This window comes from Rhinopithecus bieti, unplaced genomic scaffold (genome assembly GCF_001698545.2).
Source record: "Rhinopithecus bieti isolate Rb0 unplaced genomic scaffold, ASM169854v2 scaffold_38181, whole genome shotgun sequence".
NCBI classification, from domain to species: Eukaryota; Metazoa; Chordata; class Mammalia; order Primates; family Cercopithecidae; genus Rhinopithecus; species Rhinopithecus bieti.
Window position 1 is genome coordinate 1,308,536 of NW_016815853.1, and position 27,316 is coordinate 1,335,851.

General features: G+C 56.2%; 1 protein-coding gene across 2 annotated transcripts in view; it reads right to left on the reverse strand.

Moving 5' to 3' along the window:
* The window catches only part of TAFA5 (TAFA chemokine like family member 5), a 271,776-nt gene that overhangs the window by 37,767 nt on the left and 206,693 nt on the right, over window positions 1-27,316 (reverse strand). For both annotated transcript variants that reach the window (XM_017854100.1, XM_017854099.1), the window contains one exon: window positions 4,658-4,785. In XM_017854100.1, coding sequence (XP_017709589.1) covers window positions 4,658-4,785 — 128 coding nt within the window. The remainder of the gene's footprint in view (window positions 1-4,657; window positions 4,786-27,316) is intronic.

Consider the following 27,316-nt stretch of genomic DNA (forward strand, 5'->3'; position numbering starts at 1 on the left):
CGCGTGCCTGTCACCGGGCGCTCGCCCTCCTGACACAGATGCCCTCTCACATTTTCATTCTATTCCTCCCTCCTCTTAAATGCTGGTCATGACCTATTAAATTAATTTCACAAGCCACTAACGTGGTGACGACCTGTACTTTCAAAAGCAGTGATCTTGGGCCGGTGTGGTGGCTCACACCTGTAATCCCAGCACTTTGGGAGGCCGAAGCAGATGGATCACCTGAGATCAGGAGTTCGAGACCAGCCTGGCCAACATGGTGAAACCCCGTTTCTACTAAAAATACAAATGTTAGCTGGGTGTGGTGGTGGGTGTCTATAATTCCAGCTACTCTGGAGGCTGAGGCAGGAGAATCACTTGAACTCAGGACGCGGAGGTTGCAGCAAGCCAAGATTATGCCCTTGTGCTCCAGCCTAGGTGACAGGAGCAAAACTCTATCTCAAGAAAAGCAATGATCCTGGAAACAGAAACAGAAGCATCAGCATGTGCCTGGGGTCCACACTCGGTTAATCCATGAATCCTGAATCCACGTGTCACACACAGAGGCGCAGGCGTTGCCAGGGGACGGGGCAGCAGCAGCCTTAGGCCCAGCACTGGTGCTAGGCGACCCACACTCTGGTGGGCCCATACAGACAAGCAAACGGCAACGGCTCACACAGGAAGGGGTTGGGGAGTGACGGGGGCTCGGCATGATGGTGGAGCGTAGCTGGCAGGCTGGGAGCGGGTGGCTGCCTGCATCAGGCCTGTGCTGGAGGCGGGCTCTCATCTGAGAACGTGGCCATTAGGATGGAATTAGCAGCAACTCAGTATCCACTGGGTCTCTAAAAGCCAAGTTATGAGAACACCGTCATCTCTCAGAAAACCAGTTTATGGTAAAGGGTGAAATCTCCTGGAGTGCTCATTTACCATCCATGAGAGAACTCAGATGCAATTGCACAACTGGGATTGAAGCTCCCAATTCTATGGTGTTTGGTTCAAGAGCCCAACTAACCTTTTCAGAAAGCTTTGAACACAGGTCACCACAGGCCAGCGATTCTATTAGGAGCCGGCTCTCCTGTTGTTCCCAGACTTCTCCCGAGATACCTGGGAAGACGACAGGGCCCACCCCGGTCCCCTGGAGTGAGCACACGGTCACTCACCGAGATCCACCAGCCCAGGCACCCGTGGCCATGTAGACAAGGTGCCCCCGCCATGGCAACGTGAGGCAAAGGCTGAGAGACAGGTCCTCAAGCCCCCGACACACGCTCTCCCCCAGGAAAGCAGAGCCATCCCCTCCACCTATGAGACCTCACTCTCCAGAAGAATCAGGCTCCCTGAGAGTGACCAGCCCGGGAGGGGCGCCTGTCCTTCCCATGCTGAATGACGGAGTGTCCTGCTACAGTAGGACTCCCACCTGCCCAGGTCCCTGGTCCCTGCAGGTGCCCTCCCAGCTTCCACCAGCAGAGGCTTGGGGGGGTCCCCTGCAAAGTGTCCTAACGATGGGAAGATCAGAGTATCTGAATCTCCTGAGCTGAAAGCCACGTAGGGTCTCACGCCGAGCCAGGTCTGAACTTTGCGTTGAGCAGACCAGGCAGAGTCAATCCCACCTCCCTGGACTTCTGTCCCCCTGGCCACCAGTGGTCACTCCAGCTCGCGCAGCCGCAGTATTCAAGCCTGTGAAACTGAGCTCCCAGGCCTGCGAGGCCCAAGGGAAGGAAAATCCGCAGCCATCTCCATCAGGCTCTCTGAGCACACCAAGCACTGGACAGGTGCAGCTACTGTTCCCAAAGCCGGGAAGGCTGGAACCCCTCTGGAATATCCCGGGTGCCTGGTTAGCCTCTGTCTCAAATGCCCCAGATCAAGGGGGGCTCACTGTCTCCTGTGGTGGGCCCTGTAGGCTTGGACTGAGCTGATGCGGAGAGCACCTCGGTTCCCCGTCTCTGCACGCACAGAGGCCGTGCTGGCCAGGCAGACCTGGACGGATGTGGGAGGCTGGCTGGGCGGCCCTCGTCTGGTTCTGGGGTAGGTGAAGGGGTCCCTGATGAGACTTCATGAGAATGACTCAGGCGCTGAAGAACTAAATGGGAGGAGGAGAGAGGAGGAGACAGGCATTCTGCGTGAATGCGGGAGGCAGGGAGGGCTGGGTCCAGGGTTTGGGCCAACAGTGAAGAAAGGAAGATACCATGAAGCTGTCTGACAAGGCGTTCTCCAGGCAGCCTGACAGGCTGGGGACAGGCCACATCTGTGTCCCCCACTTACCAGCGTGCGCCCTGCGTGCGGGGGGCTTCACTGATCACTTTAATTAGCGTTGCCCTTATCAGGGCCAGAAGGTCTGCCACGGTGACCCTGGGCAGAAGTGGCTGCAGAGCTGCACCAGGAGAAGCCTTCATGCAGATCTGAAGACTCCGATGCTGCCCGGTGGGCGAAGGGCATCCCTCTAGGGGGATGCAAATGCTCTGAAGCAGGTAGAGGGGGTGCTGGCAGAGCACTGTAAGTGTGCCCAACGCCACTGAGCTGCTCGCTTTAAAATGGACTTTATGTTATGTGAATTTCACCCCAATAAATTACCAAAAACCAAAATGTGATGATGCCAGCAGCCTCCAAGTAAGGACCCAATCCTGTTCCCGCCAAGCACCTTGATGCCTCTGGAGGGGCTGGGCCAGTTCTGGCCCTGTCACTGGCTCAGCAGGGCTGTCTGCGTCGAAGTGACACCTTTATCCACCGCCAGCTCTCACGGGGTCTGTGGACTCCCTGACTTCCCACCCCGGTGAACTGAGCAGTCAACTCACAGAGGTGCATTCGAGTTCGTTCCTGAAGGGGTGTGGCCTGAACGCTTGGCTTGGGCGCCTCGTGGGCCTCGAATCACAAGCAGGAGGGGCTCATCAAAGGGTGACTGAGAAGTGATGGGTCACTGGCAGCTGGGACCCAGACTGGCTCTCACACCCATCCCTCCAAAATTCGGGCAAGGCGGCTGCTCATGTTGAAGCTTCTACGAAGGAAGCGAAAGGCTGCGCCTGACCGGGGTCCACAGGTGGATGGAATGCACCTGCTGTTTGTGTTGCTGGAGATTCGGGGAGGCAGCGCAGGCCTGGGAACCCCAACGAGCAGGGACAGAGGGGGGCCTAGGCCCCCTCTGCGGGCAGGTAGCAGTAAGGACATGGTAGAGTACTGTGCATTTCACGGGTGCAGGACGGAATCATCTGTTTCTGCACTGAATGCCAGATAAACAAACACTGACCAGGCAAGCCCAGGACCTCAGCTTAGATCAACCCGTGCCCCTCATCTCCTGTCCTGTCCGCATGCCTCAGGGTGGCACCAGTGCCCGGCCTCACACTCCTCCTGTAGGCCCACATTCCAGGCAGGCACTCCCAGGGGGCCCTGGGCCGCCAGCGAGGCTGAGTCTGCATGAACTTCCACAAATGCAAGAGGCCCCTGAGAAACCCATGGAGGGCTTGGAATGCTGCCTTGTCCATCTCACTGACATCCTGGCTGTAGCAGAAAGCCATGCGACTCCCAGAAGACGACCCTGAGAGCCCCGAATTATGTTAGAACCCCAGGGATCTGTGGTTCTCCTTGGAGCAATGCCACCAAATTGGCCTCTTGAACCAAGTGCCGGAACAGCCCAGCCGAGCCCTCGCTTGGAGGCCGCTCAGGCAGCAAGAGGAAGGATTTCCCTGCAGCCCACTGTGAGGGGCTGCAGCCCCGTCTCTGTGCAATCCTTGGAGGGGGCTCGGATGCTAAGGGCTTTCCAGATCCTTCTGCCCAGCGACAGATCTCCCTGACTTAACATTGTCAGAGCATGGAGCCCAGATCCATGTTAGGGAAATCCTCAGCCACTCACGTCCTCAGCTTCCAATGCCAACCTCAAAGCAGGAGGAGCCAGGATAAGGGGGTACCACTCGCCAGGGAGAAGTCGAGGCCACCCCACAAGTGAATGCCCCAAGCCCCATGCACGTGGGCTCCCCTCCTCTGCCTCTCTCCTCTGCCCCTCTGCAGGGGAAACTGCCTCAGAATCCGTGGCGTGCCTGGAGGAGCTGCCTTCAGAAAAGGCCCAGGGCCACCTCGCGTTCCCCAAGCTTCTGCCCTTGGGAAGAGCAGTTCTAGACACCCAGGTCGGCTGTGGCTTCGGGAGGATGGGGTGTGCTGCGTGCCCCACTCAGTGGGACAAAGAGGAGCTGAAGGACCCTCTGGGTCTCTGGTGTGAGCAGCTACTAGGCCAGGCCCGGGAACGGAAGGAGCACAGCTGGACGGAACCCGCACCCGACTCTGTCTCTGCAGAAGCTCCCTGTTCCCTGGGGGAGTTATCAGAAGCTCATCTTTAGGAGGGGCGGACGCCTCGTCCAGCCGGGAGTCACGGGCACATCAGTCCAGAAACAAGGTGGCCCTACCCAATGGATTTCGGGGCCTGGTCTGTGATCTGACTTCCGGGCTGACCAGCCTTGCAGGTGGTTCTTCATCCAGCTCTCAGCCCCCATGTACTCATGGGCCCTCTGCCCCAGGACAGACGGTCAGGAATCCGGTCCCCGAGAGGGACGTGGGGGAGGAGACAGGGCCCTGGCCTCTCTGCACGAGGACAGAGTGAGCAGCTGCCACCCGTCCTCTCGGAGCCAGGGTGGCGTCCGAGGCCCGCACATGCCCCCTCCCCAGCACACACACGAGAAAGCCAAGGGCCACATACCGTAGTGGTCTTTATCCTCCCGCCGGGCTGCGTGCACGTCCAGCCTGACCGGTTGATTAGCAAGTCGCAGCCTTCCCCCTCCAGACACGGAAGCATGTCACACCACTGCTTGGTCTTGATAATTCTTGCTGCAGAAGAAAAGAGGGAGGCAGTCAGCATGCTGCTCTCGTGGATCGCGAGGGTGTTGCCGAGGGGACCTGGGTCCTGACACTGGCTAGGAGGGCCCTCAGGCAATGCCCGGTATGGCTCCACCCAGGGACCCTCAGGCAGGGACACCGGGCCCAGGGACTTCGCCAGCTTCCTGGTCTCCTGCTTTAGTGCTTGCTCCCCAAGTCCTGCTCTGCCATCGGCCAGTCGTGGAGCAGTAAGCAGTGACCGAGGGAGCTGGAGACACGTCCGTGGGGCAGAGCTACGGCCCCTCCTGCAGCGTGGCTGCCTCACTCTCTCTTGTCTGGCATCCACTAGAGAGCAGGGAAAGGCAGGAGGAGGGGGTTCCCAGTCAGGACGTCCTCAGATGCAGCGAGGGCGGGCCTGTGCACAGGGTGGGAACCAAGGGGGTCCAGACTTGGAGTTCAGAGTGAGGCCAGGCAGGAGGTGGGGAGTCGATGCCCCATCATTGACTGGAGGATTTCACAGCAACCCCTGGACCCCATCTGCAGATGCCCAGCGGACCCCCGGGGCTGGCCCAGCACCAGCCATGTCAAGGCTCCAAGGTGAAAGGATGTGACCAGCCATGACAAGGCTCCAAGATGAAAGGATGAGTCCTTGTCATGACCCCCGGACAGGGCAGGGGGCAGGGCACTGGCCCCCCACCAGCACAAGGACTCTGAAGCCCACATCAACTCCTTCCGTGCCACAGAGAATTGCATTTTCTTTCTTCCCTGGAAACCCACCCCATTTTGTGGCTGTAGGGTTAGGGAGACTGGAAATTACTCTCTACTAGAAAGCCCGAGAAGCAAGGACTTCATGGCAGAGTAAAAGCTCATTGTATTAACATAACCTTCGCTGCCGGAATCTCAAAAGAACGATTAGTCATTTCTCAAACTCGGAAAAAATAGGTCCTTCCTAATGAACACGTAATTACTTTTATACAAATTGAACCTACAAACAGGGATTGCCATCCCGTTGAAAAACGTAGGCATTCAGCTCAGACACCAAACACCTGCCATGCAGTATTTCAGTTCAAGTTTAAGTTATAAACATGTACATTTATATACACAGGATTCTACACCAACCTTAACCCCATGGTTGGAGATCAGGGAGAACTTTGCATCTTACATGAAAAAGAAGTTTGAAAGTTTGGGGCCAAGGCTCTAGGAGAATGGATGGAGTTGTCACATAGTCCCACTGCACTCGCTGGTGAACGCCACGCGCCCCACGCTACGTGCAAAGTGGTTGGACTGCATGTGACTCGCTTCATGCCAGTGCTGGGAGGGCCAGGGTTGGCCTTCTCCTCCCCTTCCTCACCCACTCACAGTTCCTCGGGGTCCTCACTGTTCCGAGCAGAGGCTTGGAACTCATCTTGTTGGATGCAGGCAATTTACCTATGAAGCCCCTTCCTGCTTCCCTTTTAGGTCCCTCCTTCCTGGGGCTCAATGTTTGATGGGTCCAGTGGCCCCAGGATGCAGAGAATCCAGGGTCTGGGCTGCCTCAGCTGCCAGCCCTGCAGAGTGCGGAAGGACTCTCTGTCACCCACACCAGGCCCAGGCTGCACAGACACCTAGGCCCAGGGCAGGACTGGCCCCCATGGCCCTCAGCCCCCACCTCCTGTCTGAAGCCCCGGTCCCTCTCACAACGCTCCAGAACCCTTGACTTCCTCCTCTCTCCTGGGTTTTCTCTTCCATGTCACCTCTTTTCCTTTTTTAAAACAAAGCACAGGACTCTCAATTTGCATAAACCAGAACTGTAGTTCCCCAGGATATTTGTTTACTTGAAAACTTGAAAAAGTTTCGGAGATTCCTCACCACAGGAGGGAAATGACTACTATCTAAACAGTTCTGCAATGCACATGTGTGCACGCATGTGTGCTAACACATGGTCCTCCTGACAGGTGGCCGGCTGGCTTCATGGCTATGCAAACAGAATGCTGCGCACGGCCCCAGGTGCAGGAGGGCCACTGCTTGGACAATGCTCTGCAGTTCCCATGTCTTGAAATTCTGAATAATTTTTAACAAGGGCCCTGCATTTCATTTTGCACAGGGCCAGCCAATTATGCCTCTGGCCCGCAGGCAGTGGCTGTCCCTGTAGGAGCAGTGGGCAGCAGAGGACAGGGTCCTGAGGGACAGCTCACTCCTCAACCCACGAGGGCGCGGGCCCTGGGGTCATCGCAGGGGAGGCAGGTCTGGGAGGTCTGGAATCTGTCATGTGTCTTCCCAGGGCCTCTTTACTTGTCTGTTCCTTATTCCTGCAGAAAGCCGCCAGCAGCTGTGTCTCCCATCCCTGATGCATGGTTTTGGGTGACAGGAAATATGGTAGAAAAATCTCAGACACCCACGAACACGAACCTTAAACCCACGAGGAAGCTACAGGATGAAACACACATGCCCCAATAGCAGAAATCCCCTTGCAATGCCTGGGAAAGAGCTGGACAAAGTACAGCAAGCATTGTGTGTGTGTGTGTGTGTGTGTGTGCATTGTGTGTGTGTGTTGGGGGTGTGTGTGTGTTGGGGGTGTGTGTGTGTTGGGGGTGTGGGTCTGTGTGTGCATTGTGTGTGTGTGACTGTGTGGTGTGGTGTTTGGTGTGTGTGCACTGTGTGTGTGTGGTGTGTGTTGTTGGGTGTGTGTTGGGTGTGTGTTGTGTGTGTTGTGTGTGTGTGTGTGGTTGGGTGTGTGGTGTGGGGTGTGTGTGTGGTGTTGGTGTGTGTGTTGGGGGTGTGTGTGTGTTGGGTGTGTGTGTTGGGTGTGTGTGTGTGGTTTGGGTGTGTGTGTGGTTGGGGGTGTGTGTGTGTGTTGGGGTTGTGGTGTGTGTTGGGTGTGTTGGTGTGTTGTGTGTGTGGTTGGTGTGTGTGTGGGTGGTGTGTGTTGGGGTGTGTTGGTGTTTTTGTGCATGTGTTGGGGGTGTGTGCGTGTGTTGGGGGTGTGTTGGGGGTGTGTGAGTGTGTTGGGGTGTGTTGTTGGGGTGTGTGGTGTGTTGGGGGTGGTGTGTGCGTTTGGGGTGTGTGTGTCTTGTGGTGTGTGTGTGTGTTGGGGGGGTGTGTGTTTTGGGGTGTGTGTGGGGTGTGTGTGTGTTGGGTTGTGTGTGGTGTTGGGGTGGTGTGTGTGTGTTGGGGTGTGTGTTGGTGTGTGTGTGGTGTTGTGTGGGTGTGTGTGTGTGTGTGAGTGTGTGGTGTGTGTTGGGTGTGTTTATCTGGTACCAACACTGAAGGACATGAAAGGAAGAGGCTCCGGTGTGGCTTAAAAGAAATCCCCATGTGTGCTCCCATCCCATCCCACAAACCACGGCACCCACGGGCGGTCTCAGCACGGTTGCTCCTGCTCTCATCCTGAGCTGAACGGGGCCTCAGAAACCCCCTGGGGTTTCCCCAGTGCTGTCCCTTTCTGCCCTACAATAGCCAGCTGGACTTTGTCTTAGGTGAATGAGCCCTTCAACTGCAACAGGAAGACGTTTACCCAGGTTTGACCGGCCAGGTTGGCCCTCTCTGCAGCACAAGCAAGGACTGGGCATCAGGACAGTGGGCCCGCACAAGACCCAGAAACCCAGGGCAGTGTGAGGTGGCATTGAGCAGGTCCTGACCTGCTGCAGGCAGCGTGAGAGGGTGGACAGGGTAGGCTGAGGGCATCAACCTTCCCGCAAGCTCAGCTGGGACCTTGTACCCACCCTGAAGCTCATGCCTCTGGGTTAGGGGAAAAAATGGGAAGTCCAGAGAAGGACGCTGAGGCGTGGGAGGATGGCACAGGCAGAAGCACTCCACTGGCACGGCTCGGCTGGCCAAGCACCCACAAGGCTATGTTGCTGGGAGCCCTCTCGGATCAGGCCTATGGATGAAGCCCAACCGGAGCTCACTGTGACTGTGGGGCCTGAGGAAGGGGAGGGATCCTGGGCCCATAGGATGCCAGCCTTCAGCATCCGGGACACACCGTGTGCTCCAGTGGCCAGGCCCCAAGCCCACATGATCCCTCTACGGCAGAGAACCACTCATACCCTGCCAGCCATGATGTGGTAACATGCCACAGTGGCATCAGGACTGTCAAAAAAAAGAGAAGAAGGAAGGAGGCAGGGCCCCCTGGGCCTTAGGCTGGTGGAAGAGGGGACTACCAGCATCACCTATGACTAGTAGCGTGATCGCCTGGCCACACACCACACACATATTACCCCACAGACACACGTACACATCACCCACATGTATACACCACATACCACACGCAGAGGCATGCAGGCACACACACAGGCACACACATGCCCATGTAAATGCATGTTCGCAAACACGTATCCACAGGTGCAGCACGGACATGCACACATATGTGCAAGCACACAGAGATATGTATCCTCACATGCACCCACATGTGCACTCTCATGTAAACACGCATGTACATGCATGCAGGTCACTTTGGGGCTTGCCTGCTCTCAGCATTTGCAGAACAAAGGGACAAGCAGGCAGCAGGCCTGCCCTATCCCTGGGCCCGGCCCTCCCAAGGGCACCAGCGGGCCGGCCCTGAGCACACAACACCTTTTGTTTGCCGGCAGGAGCTGGGCTCACCCACCCCAGCCCACTTCCTGCTGGAGGCGGTCAGAGGCACAGCGCCGGGCCACCATGTCCTGGGGACAAAGCATCCTTTCAAGTACACATCTCACAACTCCCTTTCACCCGGGCACGGGTGCGGAGGCCTCTCCTCTGGTCCCAATGTTGCAGTAGCTCTCAGGGAGGGGAGGGGGCGTCCCTGGGGTTGACAGAGCTTCTCGAGATAGTGTGAGTGATGGCGACTGAAACCTGGGCTCTGGGCAAACAGACGCCATCGCCCATCCACATGGGCTAACCTGGGGGTCCTGAGCACACAACAGGTAAAGGGCACGGTGGGTAAAGGGCACAGGGTCTCACGCATGTTTATGTCCGCAGTGCCTGTCCCCGGGCCGGTAGGAGCAGGTGCTTAGGACGTGGCTGGAGAAGGGAGCCAGGGAGCCCCTGCCTAGGATGAAAAGGGGGCATAGGGGTGCAAATCAGAGGGGTTTGTCCAGACTGGATCTAGAGTCTCACTGATCTCAAGCCTCTGTAGGACCCCACAGCCCCCGAGACCCAGCCCAGCCAGGCCCAGGGCCAGCAGTGCTCTTTCTCCAGCTGGAAATACTTCTCCAGGGTACCACTCAGCCCCATCTTCCATCCCACACCACGCTCTCCATCCCACACCACGCTCTCCATCCCACACCACGCTCTCCATCCCACACCACGCTCTCCATCCCACACACATACGCCATTCACATATGGAGACACAGGCACACACATATACACACCACACACAGCCACATGTCCACACACAAATGCACACACGCACATACACACAAGTCCACTGTGTGCCCTCTTGCAGACTCACTAACTACACATGCACATCGTCCCTGGGGCCACCTGGCTCCCTGGCAATGAGTCTCCAGGTCTACGGGGGGCTTGGCTCCTTCCACCACTCTAGGTCCCCTCTGTGTGCACATTCAAGCTGCCTCCCCAGACAGAGGCCGGCTCCCGCTCCAAGGCCCCCCACTCCCTGGGATGATGCAGCTGCTGCACCCAGACCCTTGTCAGTGGTAGCACAGGAACCCTGGGCTGCAGGAGGGCAGAGTGCAGAGGACGCTGCCCAGTGCAGGCTGGGACTGGGTTTCAGGGGAGGGAGGGAGGGAGCCAGGGCAGGGCAGGAGCTGGGCTCTCCTTGAAGTCTCAGAGAGGAGCAGGCCTGGTGACCCTGCAAACAGCCTGGGGAGGAAAGGGCTGAGATGTGGGCGGGGCCTGGCTGGCCACAGGTCCTCAGCACAGCCTTGTTCAGGCTCCCAATCAGTTTGCTGAAAGTCCAACTTGCCAAAAACGGTTGGGCGACCCTTGAACGGAGTTGAAGACAGAACAGGGTGGCTGTTTGGGTGACAGGGGCCAAGTCAAAGCGGACTTCAAACACCCCGTCTACACAAAGGCTTGGGAGGAAAGTGCACCCCAGGAAATGCAGGCAAGGGTTGTGTTGAACCCCAGCGGGCGAGCAGGGTCCCAGGCGGGCGGCCCACAGCACCTGGGTGGACCAGTGCAGGGCAGGGTGTGCCATGTCCTCAGTGTGGGGACACACCCCAGTGCCCCAGAGGAGAACCCTCCCTGGGAGCTGCCACCCAGCTTCCTCTCATCACGCCTGCATCTACAGCTCTAGACACAGCTGGAGGACGCGGATGCAGGGCGGAGGGAGGCTGGAAGCCCCTTCTAGGCCCGGCTGCAAAGGTCATCTCTGCAGACAGGGGCCTCTACCCTCTGCCCCCATGTCCTCTACTAGATGGAAGCAGCCAGTCCTGAGACACCCACTCGAGCCATGTGCCGCCTGGGGCACCCACTGATGTGGGGCGCATACACATCCATTGTATCAGGCCCTCGAGATGAAGAGCTGCAGGCCTCCCACAGCTGGCAGTGCCTCCAGTCACAGCCAGAGGGCTCTGCCCATCCCCTCCTCCCCAGCCTGAACTTGCGGGACAAGAAGCAGACAACTAAGTGGGGTTCTCAGCCTGAAGTAAAGCTGGGCAGACGGCATGGGAGGAGCTGTACGGTCAAAATCCAGCAGGGTGTGTCTGTTATGTGGGATCAGACATCTGAACTCGTTTGCTATACAGCATCGAACATCTCAACTGCTGAAGTGGGACAGCTCTTGCTACTGTGTGTCCTGAGAACCTGAGATGATCTCAGAGCTTCCAGACAAGCTCTCATCCAGCCTGCGGACAGGACGAACTGCCCCTGGAGTGCGTGCACACAGGCAAACATGCACATCCACATGTACACTCACATGTACCAAGAAGCAGGTCACAGCGGCACCCCCACCCAATACCCGCCTTCCCGAGGGAGAAGAAACCCAGGCCCATTTCCGCTCCCCTCCTTTCCTACCCAAGGGGCACCCCCAGACCCCAGTATCCTTAAGACTGTGGTCAAAGGGCTGCTGGTTCCCGAGACCGTCCTTTCATTTAATCAGTCAATGTCCCAGAACAACTAACTCGTGTCCCAGACAGCTGCCCCGAGGAACACAGGAGGGGGCTGGGGACAGCAGAGGTCGCCTTCCGGCTCCAGGGCAGGCATGCAAGGAAAGGAGCTGGAAGCTAGCGGGTGGGGTGGGCGTCGGCCTATCCACAGACACTAGGCTGTGAGAGCCTGACCTCACCAGGGACGGTGTACCCAGGTGTGACTAGAGCTCCCAGGGCAGAGCAGGCCGGCAGGGAGTGGGGGAGAGGAAAGGAGAATCTTGGACAGGGAGAAACCCGCGCGGAGAAGTGGAGAAGGACACATCTGCTCCTGCTGAGCGCTGTCTGCTTTCTGGGAGCCAGGCCTTCCTCTCCCGCCTCGACAGCCTCTCCGGACCTCAGTCAGTGCTACTGTGACCCCGGGGCCCCAATGAGAGAGGGGCTGCTGCAGACACAGACCCCGGGACGCCAGTGAGACAGGGGCTGCTGCAGACACAGACCCCAGCATCCCGATGAGAGACGGGCTGCTGCAGACACAGCCTGGAGTGGGGGGATCTGAGGGCCACACTGTATTTGGTGGGTAACTTCTAAGAGCCTTCAACAAAAGAAACCTGTGACACAGGGACACAGTCTGCAGGAGGGGACGACTGCTTGTTGTAAAGTGATTTTGTATTCTGCCTTGTTAAAAAAAAAAAAAAACTGAAGCAGCTTACAAATGTCCATTTTTCTGGGGAGAATATGCCCTTTTGTGCAGGCCTAGATGCCCACAGGGGAGGTGTCTCTGGGGTCTCCTTTCTTGCCCTGTCACCCGCTCCTGTTTCTAGAGGGTGCAGTGGCCTGGCAGGGGCACTCACAGGCCTTTCTTTGGGCAGGAGGTGCAGGGAGGTCACCCATGCTTGGGAAGGGTGAAGGGTAGTGGCCCCTGCTCCTTGGATCCACCTTGGACAGGGGGCTTGAGCTGGGCGTGACCACACAAGAGACCTCCCATGGCCCTCACCCCCCCACCCCAGCAGCACAGCACATGCCCTGAGCAGCCCTCGGTGGCTGCCCAGGTGTGAGATGTAAGAGCTGGAGCTGCTGTCTTGGGGTACTGCGCCCCGAGGGAGGGAGAGCCCACCAGTGCCTTCTGCAGATGGTCAGTGTGGAGGCACCTCTGACCGGCACTGGGAGGTCCTGGGTCTGTCTTTTCTCAGACTTAACACAACCATGGAGGCTGGGAGAACATTTAGCCTTAGCCCTGGCTGGCTTTCATGACATCAGGACTGTAAACCACAGTGAGACACGTGGTGCCTTCCAAGTCTTCTGTGGCCAATCAGAAGCATGCTTGCCTGGGGGATACAGCCTTGGGCCATCGCCTCCTGGGGACAGCGCTCAGTGGCCTAAGAATTCTGGCCACCTACCTTTTCTTCACAGGCTGTGTTTTCAATGGCAATGTCAGAGTGCAGGTATGTTCTGTGTGATCTGGAGGGACACTCATTTCCAAACGCTGTCCAGGGGGCCCACGTGTGTGAGGTGGGATGAGGTGGGATGTGTGTGTATACGGTGTGTGCGTGTACCCATGTGCACATTCATGCAGACATTCACATCCAGCAAAAGCCCAGCCACTCCCAATACCCCGTGTAAACTCCAACAGGAAGAAGAGGCAGGAGCTCGATGTGTCACTGGGGCATGCGAGCTGCTCTCCGGGGTGTGGGTGGTACACCCAGGGCCACACTCTGTGTGCTTCCCGCCTTCCCTCTCCCCGTCTCAGAGCAGTTCATTAGGAGTAAGTGCAGCAGTAAACATGGAATGAACATTTCTTCTGTTCGCAGTCGCTGCAATAATTGGATTATTCCCATTTAAAGCCCCGCTTACTCACGCTGCAAGGCAAAGCTTGTCTTCACCCGAAGGAGACATCTTAGGCGAGTTATCAGGAACCCGCTCATAAAAGTGCCTCCCAGGACAGCTCTGGGCTAAACACAAGGTGTGATGACAACAAACAAAGCCACGTGATTATAAGACGCCTTCATGCGACACATCCTGAAGTATGTGAGAGCAGAGCTCACTGAACAGATCGCAGGGAAATGTATACACACGGTGGGCGGGCCAGCAGGTAGATCTCTCCACCCTGGGGCTCGCTGCCAGTGCCCCGTCACCGAGAAGCATCTGCCCTGCAAAACGCGTGCTGCAGCTTTAACTTTTATTGGTTTTGCCGTTTTGTTTGTGTTGACTTTGTAAATGGGCCTCAGTTCATTGGGTTTATTACAGTTTTACCACCTGGTAAGGGCTCCCAGCTTCCTGTGTGTTCATAGTCCTGCAACATTGTAATCAGAACGACGGAGGTCAACAGGAGGGTGGGTCTTCCCCTTAAAAGGCATTGTCGGCCGGGTGCGGTGGCTCACACCTGTAATCCCAGCACTTTGGGAGGCCGAGGCAGGTGGATCACAAGGTCAGGAGCTCGAGACCATCCTGGCTAACACAGTGAAACCCCGTCTCTACTAAAAATACAAAAAAAAAAAAATTAGCTGGGCGTGGTGGCAGGCACCTGTAGTCCCAACTACTCGGGAGGCTGGGGCAGGAGAATGGCGTGAACCCAGGAGGCGAAGCTTTCAGTGAGCCCAGATTGCGCCACTGCACTCCAGCCTGGGGGACAGAACGAGACTCCATCTCAAAAAAAAAAAAAAAGGCATTGTCAGCAGGGTGCAGTGGCTCACACCTGTCATCCCAGCACTTCGGGAGGCCAAGGCAAGTGGATCACCTGAGGTCAGGAGTTCGAGACCAACCTGGCCAACATGGTGAAACCTCGCCTCTACTAAAAATACAAAAATTAGTTGGGCATGGTGGTGCATCCCAGCTACTCAGGAGGCTGAGACAGGGGAATCACTTGAATCTGGGAAGCAGAGGTTGCAGGAGCCAAGATCATGCCACTGCACTCCAGCCTGGGGGACAGAGTGGGCCTTGGTCGCAAAAAAAACAAAAAAAGGCATTGCCACATTACTTAGGTCTGAGGAACATGGCTCTGGTCATTTACCAGTTACCAGGCAGCACTGGGCTGGTGAGTAGAGCAAGAGGCACAGTTGGTGCCTGAGCCTGTTGCAGGGCCAGGCTGGAAGGGTCTCTCACTGGTAGGGGCACAGCCCTGGCCATGCACCGGGCCTGTAGAGCCCAGATGGGCTACACCCCGAGGCTGTGGAAGGGAGCCCAGGAGGTACCTGCTGTAGGGCCAGGAAAGCTCGCAAGACCTCCCTCTGATCTTAGCCGAGGCAGGCATCAGCTCCTCTGGGGCCCCACTGCTGGATCCCGGCCCTGGGACACAGGAGTCCAGATGTAGGCGTTTGGAGGAGCACATGGTGTGGGGTTTCTAAAAGATGTCACTTAGTCTCCCTCTATCCCTTGATCCTGCCTGTTTGGTGGTAAAAGCAGCTCCCTGTTGGGCTTGAGGGATTCTAGCAAACTGGCTATCTTAGTCCCTCGGAGGTAAGGGAACCTCCTGGGTCACTGCAGCCTCATGCAGTCATTACATGCTGGTCCCAGGTAACCAAAGCACAGCACCCGACTGAGCACCATTGTTTTCTGGCCTGTAGCCGGGCATCCGGAGGGGCCAGGTCCCCTGCCTCTGTCTGCTGCAACCCAGGCAGGGCCAGGGCGGAGCAGGAGAAAAGGTCTCATAGGGCACTGCGCTAAGCCTGGAGGCTGCTCAGCCCTGATGCTCCCTCTTGGGGGAGCGTTCCTAAGGCCCCCAGGGCCCCAGGAGGCTGGGCTGAAAAGTCTCCCCGCTGCCCGCCTGCCTGGTACTCCTGTCTCCAGGTCCAGAGTCGCTCCCTCCACAGGAGCCGCCGCACCCCACAGTCACCCTGCTGTGCTCAGGACAGATCCAGCATCCTCCGGTGTGAGAAACCTCCATTAGTTACCAGGTCCTACCTACTGGCACTCCTGGCACATCTTCCTCCCAAGAGACCTCCTCACCTCTACCCTTCTCATTCCTGGGGTAGAACCAGGGGTCCAGCACTGCCCAGCTGGTTCCTGGTGATTGCTTGGGAGACCCACCTTGTTCCCAGGTGTCCCATGCTCATTATAAACCTCAGCATCATCTGGAGACCCACTCAAGCTTCCGGTCACACACACCCCTCCCAGGCCAGGCACCCTAAATCTACATACTCATCCTGGCTCAGTTCCTGGGACGCTCCTATGAACAGGCAGGAGCCTCTACTCAAGACGACGCCTGCAGAATGTGCCCCACTCAGGTCACCTCCCTGTGCAGCACTGGCATCCTTCCCATCATGGGTAGAACCCTGTGCTGCAGCTTCCTCTCATCCAGCTCAGCTCAGTCAGCTCTCCCTATCATCACCTTCACTACCATTACCATCGGCATCATCACCATCACCACCACCACCATCACCATCAACATCACCATCACATCATTATAACCACCACCATTATCATCACCATCATTGTCACCATCATCATCACCACCATCATCACTACCATCACTATCATTATCATCACTACCACCATCATCACCATCACATCATCATAACCACTACCATCACTATCATCACTACCATCATCACCACCACCTCTATCACTATCACCTTCATCACCACCATCACCATCACATCATCATAATCACCACCATTATCATCACCATCTCACCATCATCACCATCATCACTACCATCACCATCATCACCACCACCATCACCATCACCATCACATCATTATAACCACCACCATTATCACCATTACCATCATCACCATCATCACCACCATCATTATCATCACCATCATTGTCACCATCATCATCACCACCATCACTACCACCATCATCATCACTACCACCATCACTATCAAAATCAATAACACACAATTACACTAATCATAACACACCACCATCACATAATCACCATCACACACATCATGAATCACCACCAATCACCAACATACCATCAATCATATCGCACACCATTATCGCACATCTCACCATCAACATCTTAATCATACAAATATCATCACTACACCATCAATCACCAATCATAATACATTATAAACACCATCATCAATATATACTCACATAATACAATTATCACACCACCAATCACTTAACCATTCACCACCACATCATCAACACCAACCAACCTCACCAATACATAATAATCATAAAACCACACCATACCAACTATCATACCATATACATCACCACCACCACCATCACCAAATCATTATGGACTATCATTCCTAACACCCCATTCCACCATAAATAATCACTACAACAATCAAACCATACATGCTCCACAATCCTCACCAATCATCAACATGGCCATCAATCCAACCATCATCATCCTCACCAATCACATACATCAATCACCACCAAATAACCATCAAAATCATTTATCAAACACCATCAATCCATCACAATTATTAACCAATCACCAATCAAATCAATAACCACCCCAGTATTCTCACCAAATCAACCAACATCACCACCACTCCATCTCACATCATTACATCAAAAAACCATCATATATTTCATTTGTCCTAGTGTATACCATCATCACATTAACCATAACCCAACCATGAATACATCACATAACAAACATCAAATATGTAATCAATCACCAATCAACAATTATCAACTTCACATTACACAATAATCAAATCACAATTACCATCATCACCAACAACAATACATACCATACTGATACTTCATCACATCAATCACACCACCATCTCAACATCACAAAAAATAACATTAATAACCAACCAAATACATATCATACCAACTACCAATCATCAATCCAACCACCAAATGATTAATCAGTCACCACAGACATCAAATATAATCATCATCATCCACACAAACAATAACATAATTCAAAATAATATCAACAACTCCAACCCCTATTCCTCTATTTACCATCAATCACATATCATCACCCTAATCACACCATGACAGCGACCACCATCATCATCATCATCATTATCATCACCACTGTCACCATCATCATCACCATCTCCATCTTCAGCAGCTACCTGGAGTGACTCCTTCCTGTGCCATACACATGGCAGCCCTCATTCCTATGGCAATTCCAGGTGAAGGCTCTCATCCTTAGCTCATTTCAGGTATGAGGATGCTGGGGTTCAGAAAGGGATAATGAATCAAGCCCTAACAGGGCCCTGGTAGCCTGTCTTCATTTTCATTCTAGTCCAGGTTCCTCTCTTCTTGGATCCTCCCCAGTGAATTACAGCTCAGAACTTCCATCCCTGTGCCCACAGAACATGTGCCTGGCATGCCATCTTCCCCATCCCTTCAGGGAAGTGCTTTTGTCCCTGGTTTCTCATCTAACCCAAGCAGCAGGGGAGCTAGCATGCTACCATTGGGGTTCCAATAAGGAGTCTTGGCTTTCCCGGGTCCAGGGAGTGCTCCTCTGGGCTCCTGGCCAAAGACTCAGTGCCTACCATTGTCTACCCTGAGCTCAGTTCCCATCTTCTCCCAGGCAAAGCAGCTGTTCACCCAGCCACACACTCTCCTGCTGGCACAGCATGGGGTCCAAGGAGAACCTAGACTTGGAGGGAATCTTCCCCTGCAGGGCATCCCTTGTGGACAAAGCAGGAAGAGATCACATATCACATGTGCCATCAAGCAAGTAGAAGTCCAGAGCGTAATTTCAAATCCATTCCCAAGAAAGCAGGCAGAGGAGCCTGCATTCATTAACAACTTTCAGCCACTTCAGAGGACAGCTCTTAACCAGGAAGACTCATGGCTGTGGCTGCACAAAGCCCACTCCTGGTTTTCTCCTGGGAGCAGAGGATTCTGTTTGGCCTCCTTGGACACAAATACCTGTGCAAGTGCAGGAGGCAGAGCCCCATCTCAGGGGCTTTCCCCAAGCCCGGCAGTAAGTATGTTGCTATGGGAGGGGTCACACATAGTGGGGGCCTTCACCCCAGACCTTCTGCCCATGCTGAGCTGAGCTGAGCTGAGCTGCCCCGTGTCTTCCGCAGCCGGTGGGGACGACTGCTCTCTCCTCCTGCTCAGCTCACTTTGCTCCTCCACCAGAGGCCCCTCTTCCTACCCTAGCCCATTCTGGGGCTCTCAGGCTAGCAGACCAAACACTCGTATGAGGGTCGTGAGGTCGCGCTCCAGGGCAAGATTGAAGTCGTGAGTGGAGCTGTGAGGCAGGAGACTGGGTTACAGGCTGGAACCTGCCACCCCTGTCCCTGGTCCTCACTGGCTTCTGAATCCAGCACCCACTCTCCTTTCCCAGTGGACCCTGCAGAAGGCACCCTGGCCGGATCCTTACCACACGAGGCTGCTATAGGAGTGGCCCGAAGCTCCCGCCCTGGCCTCATGTGTCCCAAATGATGCTGGACAGTGAGCCCACATCCCTGCAGCGGGGACAGGAGCCTCAGCCTGGTCCTCATCCTGTGATGTTCTGGTGATGTTCTGGTCCTCCTCCTGGCCACTGCTATGCTCATGGGATGGGAGCTGCCCACTCCCAGTGCCCAGACCCCAAGGCAAGGCTCTAAGGCTGGCTGCACGTGGGGGAGGCAGCCCCTCAAGTCGACCGTGGGCACATTCAACCTGGGCACCTAGTGTGCTGGGCAGATGCTGGGGTGGGATGCAGGGCAAACACCTGCTTGGATCCCGGAACAGAGGGGGCACCTGACACACAATGAGGAATGACCGGCCGGCAAAGGGACCAGTGACGCATTCCCAATTGTCACCAAACCCAACTTCTAAGAGACTGGCCACATACTCAGAAGTCCTCAGGTCTCCCGAGGGCCTGTAACGTCCATCCCTGAGAACGTGGGCATCCACACCTCCCATCCTGGAGCCTAAATTCCGGAGGCTCTCTGTCTCTCCCAGGCATTCTGCCCTGAGCCTGGCCAGACCTCCCACCACCACGGCAGGCCCGGGCCACCTCCCTTGGTCTCTCAGCTCGGCGGACCCTCTCCGCAGCCCTGAGGACACAGGTGGCATCGCCCTGTTTCTGATGACCAGGCAGAAGGCTACAGAAATAACGAGGACTTCTCAAAATGACGCAGCCAGCCAGTAAGGGCAGAGACAGGGTCTGACTCCAGGTGGCCACCTCCTGAGCCCCATGCCCCATACCCAGGTCTCTGTGCCCCCGCAGGGACGGATGGCATTTGGGACTAGAAGACCACCCCGGTGTCTCCTGCACACTGACATGGATGGAAGTTGCTAGGACCAGGCCAGCTCTCAAGTAAGGGTAAGACACATGCGGGCAGGAGCCTCAGGTCATGCAGAACCAGTGCCAGGGACCCAGTTCCCAGCTGCTCAGCACAGGCCGCTGCTGGCTCAGCCCCAGAACTGGAAAGACCCCCACAAGGCCACTGCAGGATTTCTCAGCTAGGGTGATTGCTCCCAAGTCTTCCTAACTGTGTGAAGCAGGAAGTGCTGAGAGCCAGGACTGACCCCACAAGCTTTAGGGCCTCAGAGAGTCTGAATTCGCTCTGTTCAAAGGCCATGCCTAGCTCCCAGACTTCTCACCTAGAAATGTCACCATCTGGAGAAAAAGGTAAAGTGAGGTCCAATGAGGAGGATGAAGGGAAGGGAAGGAACAGACACTGTGGTGCCCTTGCAATTTACAGGCAAGGTGTGTTTATGACCCCATTAACTGCTTGCATCCCCCCTTCAGGGAGCTGGCCCTCGCCGCCTTGGGTAGACAGGAATACTGAGGTTTGGAAAAGTTATGTGACTTGTCCAATGTGGTCTAGCAAGTAAAGGCAAAGCTGAGATTAATTTACAAAAGGAGGGTTACCATCTGATCTAGCAATCCCACTACCCGGAGGAAAAGAAGTCATTATTTGAAAAAGATACACACACAGGTGTAGCAGCACAATTCACAATTGCAAAATCATGGAAGCAGCCCAAATGCCCATCAATCAACAAATGGATCAAGAAACTGTGATATATATATGACAGAATACTACATAGCCATAAAAAGGAATGAATTAACAGCATTTGCAATAACCTGGATGAAACTGGAGATTATTATTCTAAGTGAAGTAACTCAGGAATGGAAAATCAAACATTGCATGTTCTCACTGATATGTGAGAGCTAAGCTATGAGGATGCAAAGGCATAAAAATAATACAATGGACTTTGGGGCCTTGCGGGGGAGAGTGGGAGGGGGCGAGGGATGAAAAGCAACATACACAGTGGAGTGTACACTGCTCAGGTGATGGGTGCACCAGCATCTCACAAATCACCACTAAAGAACTTACTCATGCAACCAAATACCACCTGTGCCCCAATAACTTACGGAAAAATAAAATTAAAAAAACTTTTAAAAAGGAGGGGGAGGTGAGGCCTTTGATCTCCCTAAGACGGGAACTCCCTCCTCCTATCCTAGGGCCTTTGCGTGGCTGTGCTGTGCTGGTAAGAAGCTGGGGTGACGCAGGCCAGCCTGTGCACACACAACCTGTATCTCATGTAGCAGAGGGTTTGGACTCAGAGGGGGCTGTGCAGGGGCAAACTTCATTCCACCCTCATATCCTGGCTGAGAGATTTTGAAGGCAGCAAGGGTGGCAGAAGTGGTATGAAGGTGATGGCTTTGAGGGTGAAGGGGTGTCAGACCCCGGCCATCAGCTGCCTGGACACCTGCAGGGACCCTTCAGGGATTCCCCTCTCCGGGACCTAGCTCTGCAGTTTGGGGGAGCTCCGCCCTCCAAGGGGATCCCAGGTGGCTGCCACCCATTCAGTCCGGAGATCCCCTGCAGGCCAAAGGGGAAGTGCTGGCATCTGAAACCCCAGACCTTCACCTTTACCTCCTGTTCCTGGGCAGGGTACTCAGGGGCCCCTCAAAGTTCCTGAGGAAAGGAGGGAGGGAGGGAGGGAGGAAAGGAGGGAAGGATGGAGGGAGGATAGGAAGGGACAGGAAAGCACCTGCTACATCCGGCCAGAAAGGTCATAAATGCAGAGTGCTGAGAAATGGGCAAAGCCACAGTGTCTGCAGAGCTCAGGCCCGGGTGACTGGCACAGTCTCCTTCCTCCCCAGCCTCAGTGTGGGTGTGCAGGGGTCTGAGGGTGGGCAGCCTGCGCCACTTCTCTCATGGCACCAGCCCATCAAGACCCTAGACTGGCATGTACAGCTCTGATTTCAGATGCCTGTCAATTCTACTGATCAGAGGTCTGGGGCAGGTGGGGTTGAGTGGACCCCAGTTGACCCAGCTCATTGAAGTCCCAAACAGCCTGTGTGCTCTTGAGCGCGGATCCTCTCCGTCCTGTCTGCGTGGCCATCGGCAGGGTGGCTGTGTGGCCCCGTGGTGCTCGAAAGCCCTACGCTAGGGACTGAGTGATGCTGTATGCAGAACGGACCCCCCTCACCAGGAATGGTGATGCCAGAGGGCCTATTTGTTTCCAGCACCAGGAAGGCCCAGCCAATCTCTGAAAGAGCCAGCAGCTCAGGAAGGCGCCCCTGCTGCCCACACCCTGGCCAGGTGCCCTTGCCCACCCCCAAACCTGAGACCCACCCAACCCATGAAACCCATGCAGAGAAGCCAATTGTCCACAGGACCCTTCCCTGGTCCGACGCCGCAGGAGGAACACGCTGGCTACTCCAGGGGGACAGGCAGACAGGTGGACAGGCGGACGGGGACAGGCAGACAGGCACCCACGGTGCTCCTTTGCCTGGGACTGTGACCACAACATTGCTCAACCCACACCCAAGCTCCGAGGTGCTTGTGAACGGCAGGCTTCCCTCGGGAACAAAACTTCCTCATTTCCATTAACACACAGTTCTGCTTACTGTACTCAACAGCTTGGAAAAATGAATCATCCAGAAAAAAACCGGTTGGATTCCAGGAGACATCTTTGGGCATTTACTCAGATATCGCAAGAAACACAACTCGACTGTCTGAGCTGGGGAGGCCGCTCTCCCTGGCAGTGTCTCACCTGGAAAAGTGTCCCTTGAGTCTCCCAGATCTGGCTGGTGATGGAGCGTTCAATCTATAGCCATACGCATGGGAAAAGGGGCGGGCAATATTAATACAGACAAATACACACAAATCACACACACACACACAATGTACATGCATTACACAAACCACATGCACTCAATGCAGACACACAAAGACACACAGACCACCTGGCCTCATGGAGTCGAACGGAAATGGGGTATCTCAGAGGTACCACAGAAGAACCCACAGGCAGTAAGTCCTGACACAGGCACTGCAGGCACTGAGGACAGTCACTGGGAAACCCATCTCTGCAAGGTGCGTTTCAAGCTCGCAGGAGGGCCCTGGGCTCCCATTTCTGCCCGGTGGGAGGCAGCATGTTGAGGCCTGACCTCCCCAGTGGTCCCAGCCTGGGGCGGTGGGGTGGAAGTCTGGAGTGATGGGGTTGGCGGTGGAAGTTGGAAGTCTGGAGCGGTGGGGGGTGGGGGTGGAGGTCTGGAGCGTGGGGTGGGGTGGGGGTCTGGAGCGGTGGGGGTGGAGGTCTGGAGCGGTGGGGGGTGGGGTGAGGTCTGGAGCGGTGGGGGTGGGGGTGGAAGTCTTGGAGCGGTGGGGTGGGGGTGGAGGTCTGGAGTGGTGGGGATGGGGGTGGAAGTTTTCCCTTGCCAGGACAACGTGGCCCAGGGGATGCAGAGGACATCAGATGAGGAGCTTTCTGGGAGCAGGACTAAATACCCACAGGCTCGGTGACCTGTGACTAGCACGTGGGGCAGGGAGGCAGCTTTTGGGGTGAGCGGGCACAGCTGGGCCTCCCAGGCTCAGGGCTCAGAAAAAGGCAAACACGCCCAGAGCACTGGTTAGGAAGCGCCCAGGTTTCTGGGAGGAGTCTCTGTCCCATGCCTCCAGAAGAGCCTCCTGCACTCCGGAAGGGCCCCACTTGACACGTCGGAGCCCAGATGCACCAGGAAACTCGGTGTGGCCCAGCAGCGCCAGCCTTCCCCAGGGCTATGCCACACGGTCATTTCTACGTATCTGTGTGTCAATGTTGACCGCCCCTTTCCCCAGCGTTCTGAGCGTTGGGGCCCTCGGACGGCTGCTGCCGCCCTGGTGGTCCTCCCAGGGACTGGTATGCTCATTGATTACTGGAATTTTATGATTGATTTCTACCACTGAGGAGTCAATTAGCTTCATCTTCACATTACAGAAGAGGACACGGAAGCTCAGAGAGCTCAAGAAGTCTGCCCCAGGCCACACGGCTTACAAGCGGTGATGCTGGAACATGGGATGCAGTTAGCCTTAGCGTGGCCTGTGGGCAGGGACCTCAGAGGGGCCCACGGGCTTCCTGAAGAAGGAGGAGAAGCCAGTAGCCCAGTGGAGGTGCTGAACCATCTAGAGAAGAGAGGAAGGTGGCCTTCTGGAGCAGGGGACCCCCCAGTTTCCCCATCCGGAAGAAACACCCAGGGCACCGTCTATGAGCTGCATCCATCTGAGAGGCATGGTCAGTGGGACGGGAGTAGGTGGCCATGGCTGACCACACCCCACAGCAGGGTCAGGAGTATGGCCTGAAGGATGCAAAGCCCAGGGCAGGCTGCAGGCCTGGGGGAGGCCCTCAGAAACCAAGGCCTGGAGCAGGACCAAGAGAGAACAGGAATGAGGCCTGGAGTAGGACAAGGCCCAGGGCGGGATTGAGAGAGAGAGCAGGAATAAGGCCTGGGGCAGGACGGGAATAAGGCAGAAAACAGGACCAAGGCCTGGAGTGGGACCAAGGGTGGTAACAGAGCTCCCTGAGCTCCAGGCCCAGCTGCCCCTCCTGCAGGCCTCACCTGCTGGTCTCCTCTGGGACTTCAGGCTGCGCTTCCTTGTCCGCCCATGGCCGAGTCACAGCCATCTGCGAGTCACAGCCCCTCCTTCACCGCCTGCACAGGCTGCACCGTCATGCACACACGGATTTCCGACTCACCTGGCCATTCCTGATGGCGGTGCATTTTGGGGGTTTGTACTTTCCTGGTTTCACCCTGCCCTCCCCTTCTCAATCATTCTCTTCAGGCAAATTTCTGAGAGCAGTTATAGGATGCAAAGGTCTGAGCATTCTCATGGCTCTGGACTCATCCTGCCAGGCTACTCTGAGGACGGATGAGGCCTGTTGCTGGGCCGCCTCCAGGCAGACAAGGACGTATTTTCTCACAGAGGCTTGGACTCGAGGTCACGTCCAGCGCTCAGCTACTAGGAATCCGAGTGGGCGGACGGGGTCGAAGGGCAGCGTTCCAATGGCCGTGGGCCCGAACGAGCACCCTTGACATACACGCTGCTGCGCTCTGTGAATAGTGAGCATGGACTCGCGGAGTTCTACGCTGCTCCCAAGATGACGGGGCCCCAGGCACCACCGATGCTCTTCCTGCCTCCACCGTGCCCCACCCGTGAGGTGGCCTGGGCACGGCTCCTGAGGTCCCACGCTAGCTCTGGGCTGTTCCTGCAGGGCCTGGGGCCAATGGGGCCTGAGGTCGGTGACCGAGGACAGGCGGCTGCTTCCCATTCTGACCTTCCTGGGAACACGCCCTTCGTACGGCCACNGGGTCGAAGGGCAGCGTTCCAATGGCCGTGGGCCCGAACGAGCACCCTTGACATACACGCTGCTGCGCTCTGTGAATAGTGAGCATGGACTCGCGGAGTTCTACGCTGCTCCCAAGATGACGGGGCCCCAGGCACCACCGATGCTCTTCCTGCCTCCACCGTGCCCCACCCGTGAGGTGGCCTGGGCACGGCTCCTGAGGTCCCACGCTAGCTCTGGGCTGTTCCTGCAGGGCCTGGGGCCAATGGGGCCTGAGGTCGGTGACCGAGGACAGGCGGCTGCTTCCCATTCTGACCTTCCTGGGAACACGCCCTTCGTACGGCCACCTGCACACCGTCACGAGGCTGTCTAGATATGTACGCTTTTAAAATACGACTCCACGTGCTGGAGAGCTCTGCGGAGTTCCCCGTCATACAGCACTGCTGTGCCACGCTGTCACTGCCATCACCACTTCTAGGATTGATTTCATATCCTCAACCTTCATCAGATTGTCAGGCTATGACTGAATCCTCTTTCAAAAACCAGGTAAGGGCAGGCATGGTGGCTTAGGCCTGTGATCCCAGCACTTGGGGAGGTCCAGGCAGGAGGATCGCTTGAACCCAAGAGTGTGAGACCAGCCTGGGCAACGTGGCGAGACTCAGTCTCTTAAAACATTAATAAATTAAGTAAATTAAAATAAATCAAGTAAACAAAATTGCCTCTAATGGTCCCAAAATATGCTTCTTGCCTTTTCCATGAGCACAGTCCCAGCTGCCTTGATTAAGCCTGACAGCAAGGAGGGAGGGGCCCAGGGCTGCAGCAGACCCATGACTCTTGACAGCCGTGTTGCTGACCTACTGCAGCCTGCCCTGCACTCTGAGGGCCTCACTGCCTGACATCCTGCAGGCTGGAGGCGGCTCTTGGGCCACAGGCCATTGCTGAGGGAAGCGAGGGTCTCCTGGGTGGGCCGGGACTCAGGTCTCAGTGTCTTTCCAGGAAGACCCCAGCCTCCTCCCGCTGGCACACTGCCCCATCCCAGGTTCAGGGAGGAGTAAACCAGGGCCTCTCCGACTGGGGACAGGAAGGAGGCACACAGTGTGCCTGCCCTACGAGCTGGTGGCACAGCCCCCTTTGGAGGGAGATTCAGCCCTCCAGGGCACCTAGTGTCAGCTCAGTCCATCCAAGGAGGGGCTGTCTCAGGATGGATCCCATGACAGGGACCTCCCAGAAGCAGTTGGGAGCCAACAAGCACAGGCAGCGCCTGTCTCCACAGGAAACGCCTGTCTCACAGGCACCGCCTCGCCATCCCATGAGGCTCAGCATCAGCCACCCGGGGCCCTCTCCGGATGTGCCCAGCACAGACAGCCAGACACCTGGCCTTCCTCCTGAGCAGATCTGCCAAGAGGCAGGTGCCCTGGAGGGTCTACAGGTGGGGAAAAGCAGAGGTCACCTCCCGGATTATGGCTGGCCTGAGCGCCTCCAGCGGGGGCAGAAGAAGAGCCTGCTCCTGGTGCGTCCTCCGTTGCCCAGCCATGCCACTGCGACCGGGAGCCTCTCCAGGCTGCGTTCCTCGCGAGACTGCATCTGCCTTGGGCGCTCAGCATACAGGCGAACCCAGTTTGCCTCCTCACCTGCGGTCCTGGTGCCTGACCCAAGGCAACCCTGTCCTGGCCACGCTTCCATCTTCCCTCTTAGGCCTCGCTGGTTTTGTTACTCAATAAAGACCGGGAAGATGACAATACCAAAAACATCAAACATAATGTAAAACCTGCATCAGCAGCAGTCTCCGGGCTTTGGAAAGACAGCCCCGCCCATCCTTCCATCAGACCCTTACAGCAGCGAGAGGAGGCGGCTCCCTACTTGGCAAACATGGGAAGGGGCCCAGAGGTGGCCCCCGCACCTCGTACCTGAGCCAGCTTGAGCTTAGGAAGCCCATGGCCCCTGACTACCGATGGTCCCCAGGCTGCCCCGAGGCCTGCTTGGGAGCCTCGGGTATGAAGGGACTTCACCGGCCACTGTAGCCTCATGGACCGGCTTCGTGCTTACTGCTTTGGGGTGGGTCTCCTTGGCCACTGGAGATTGACAGGGCTCAGGAG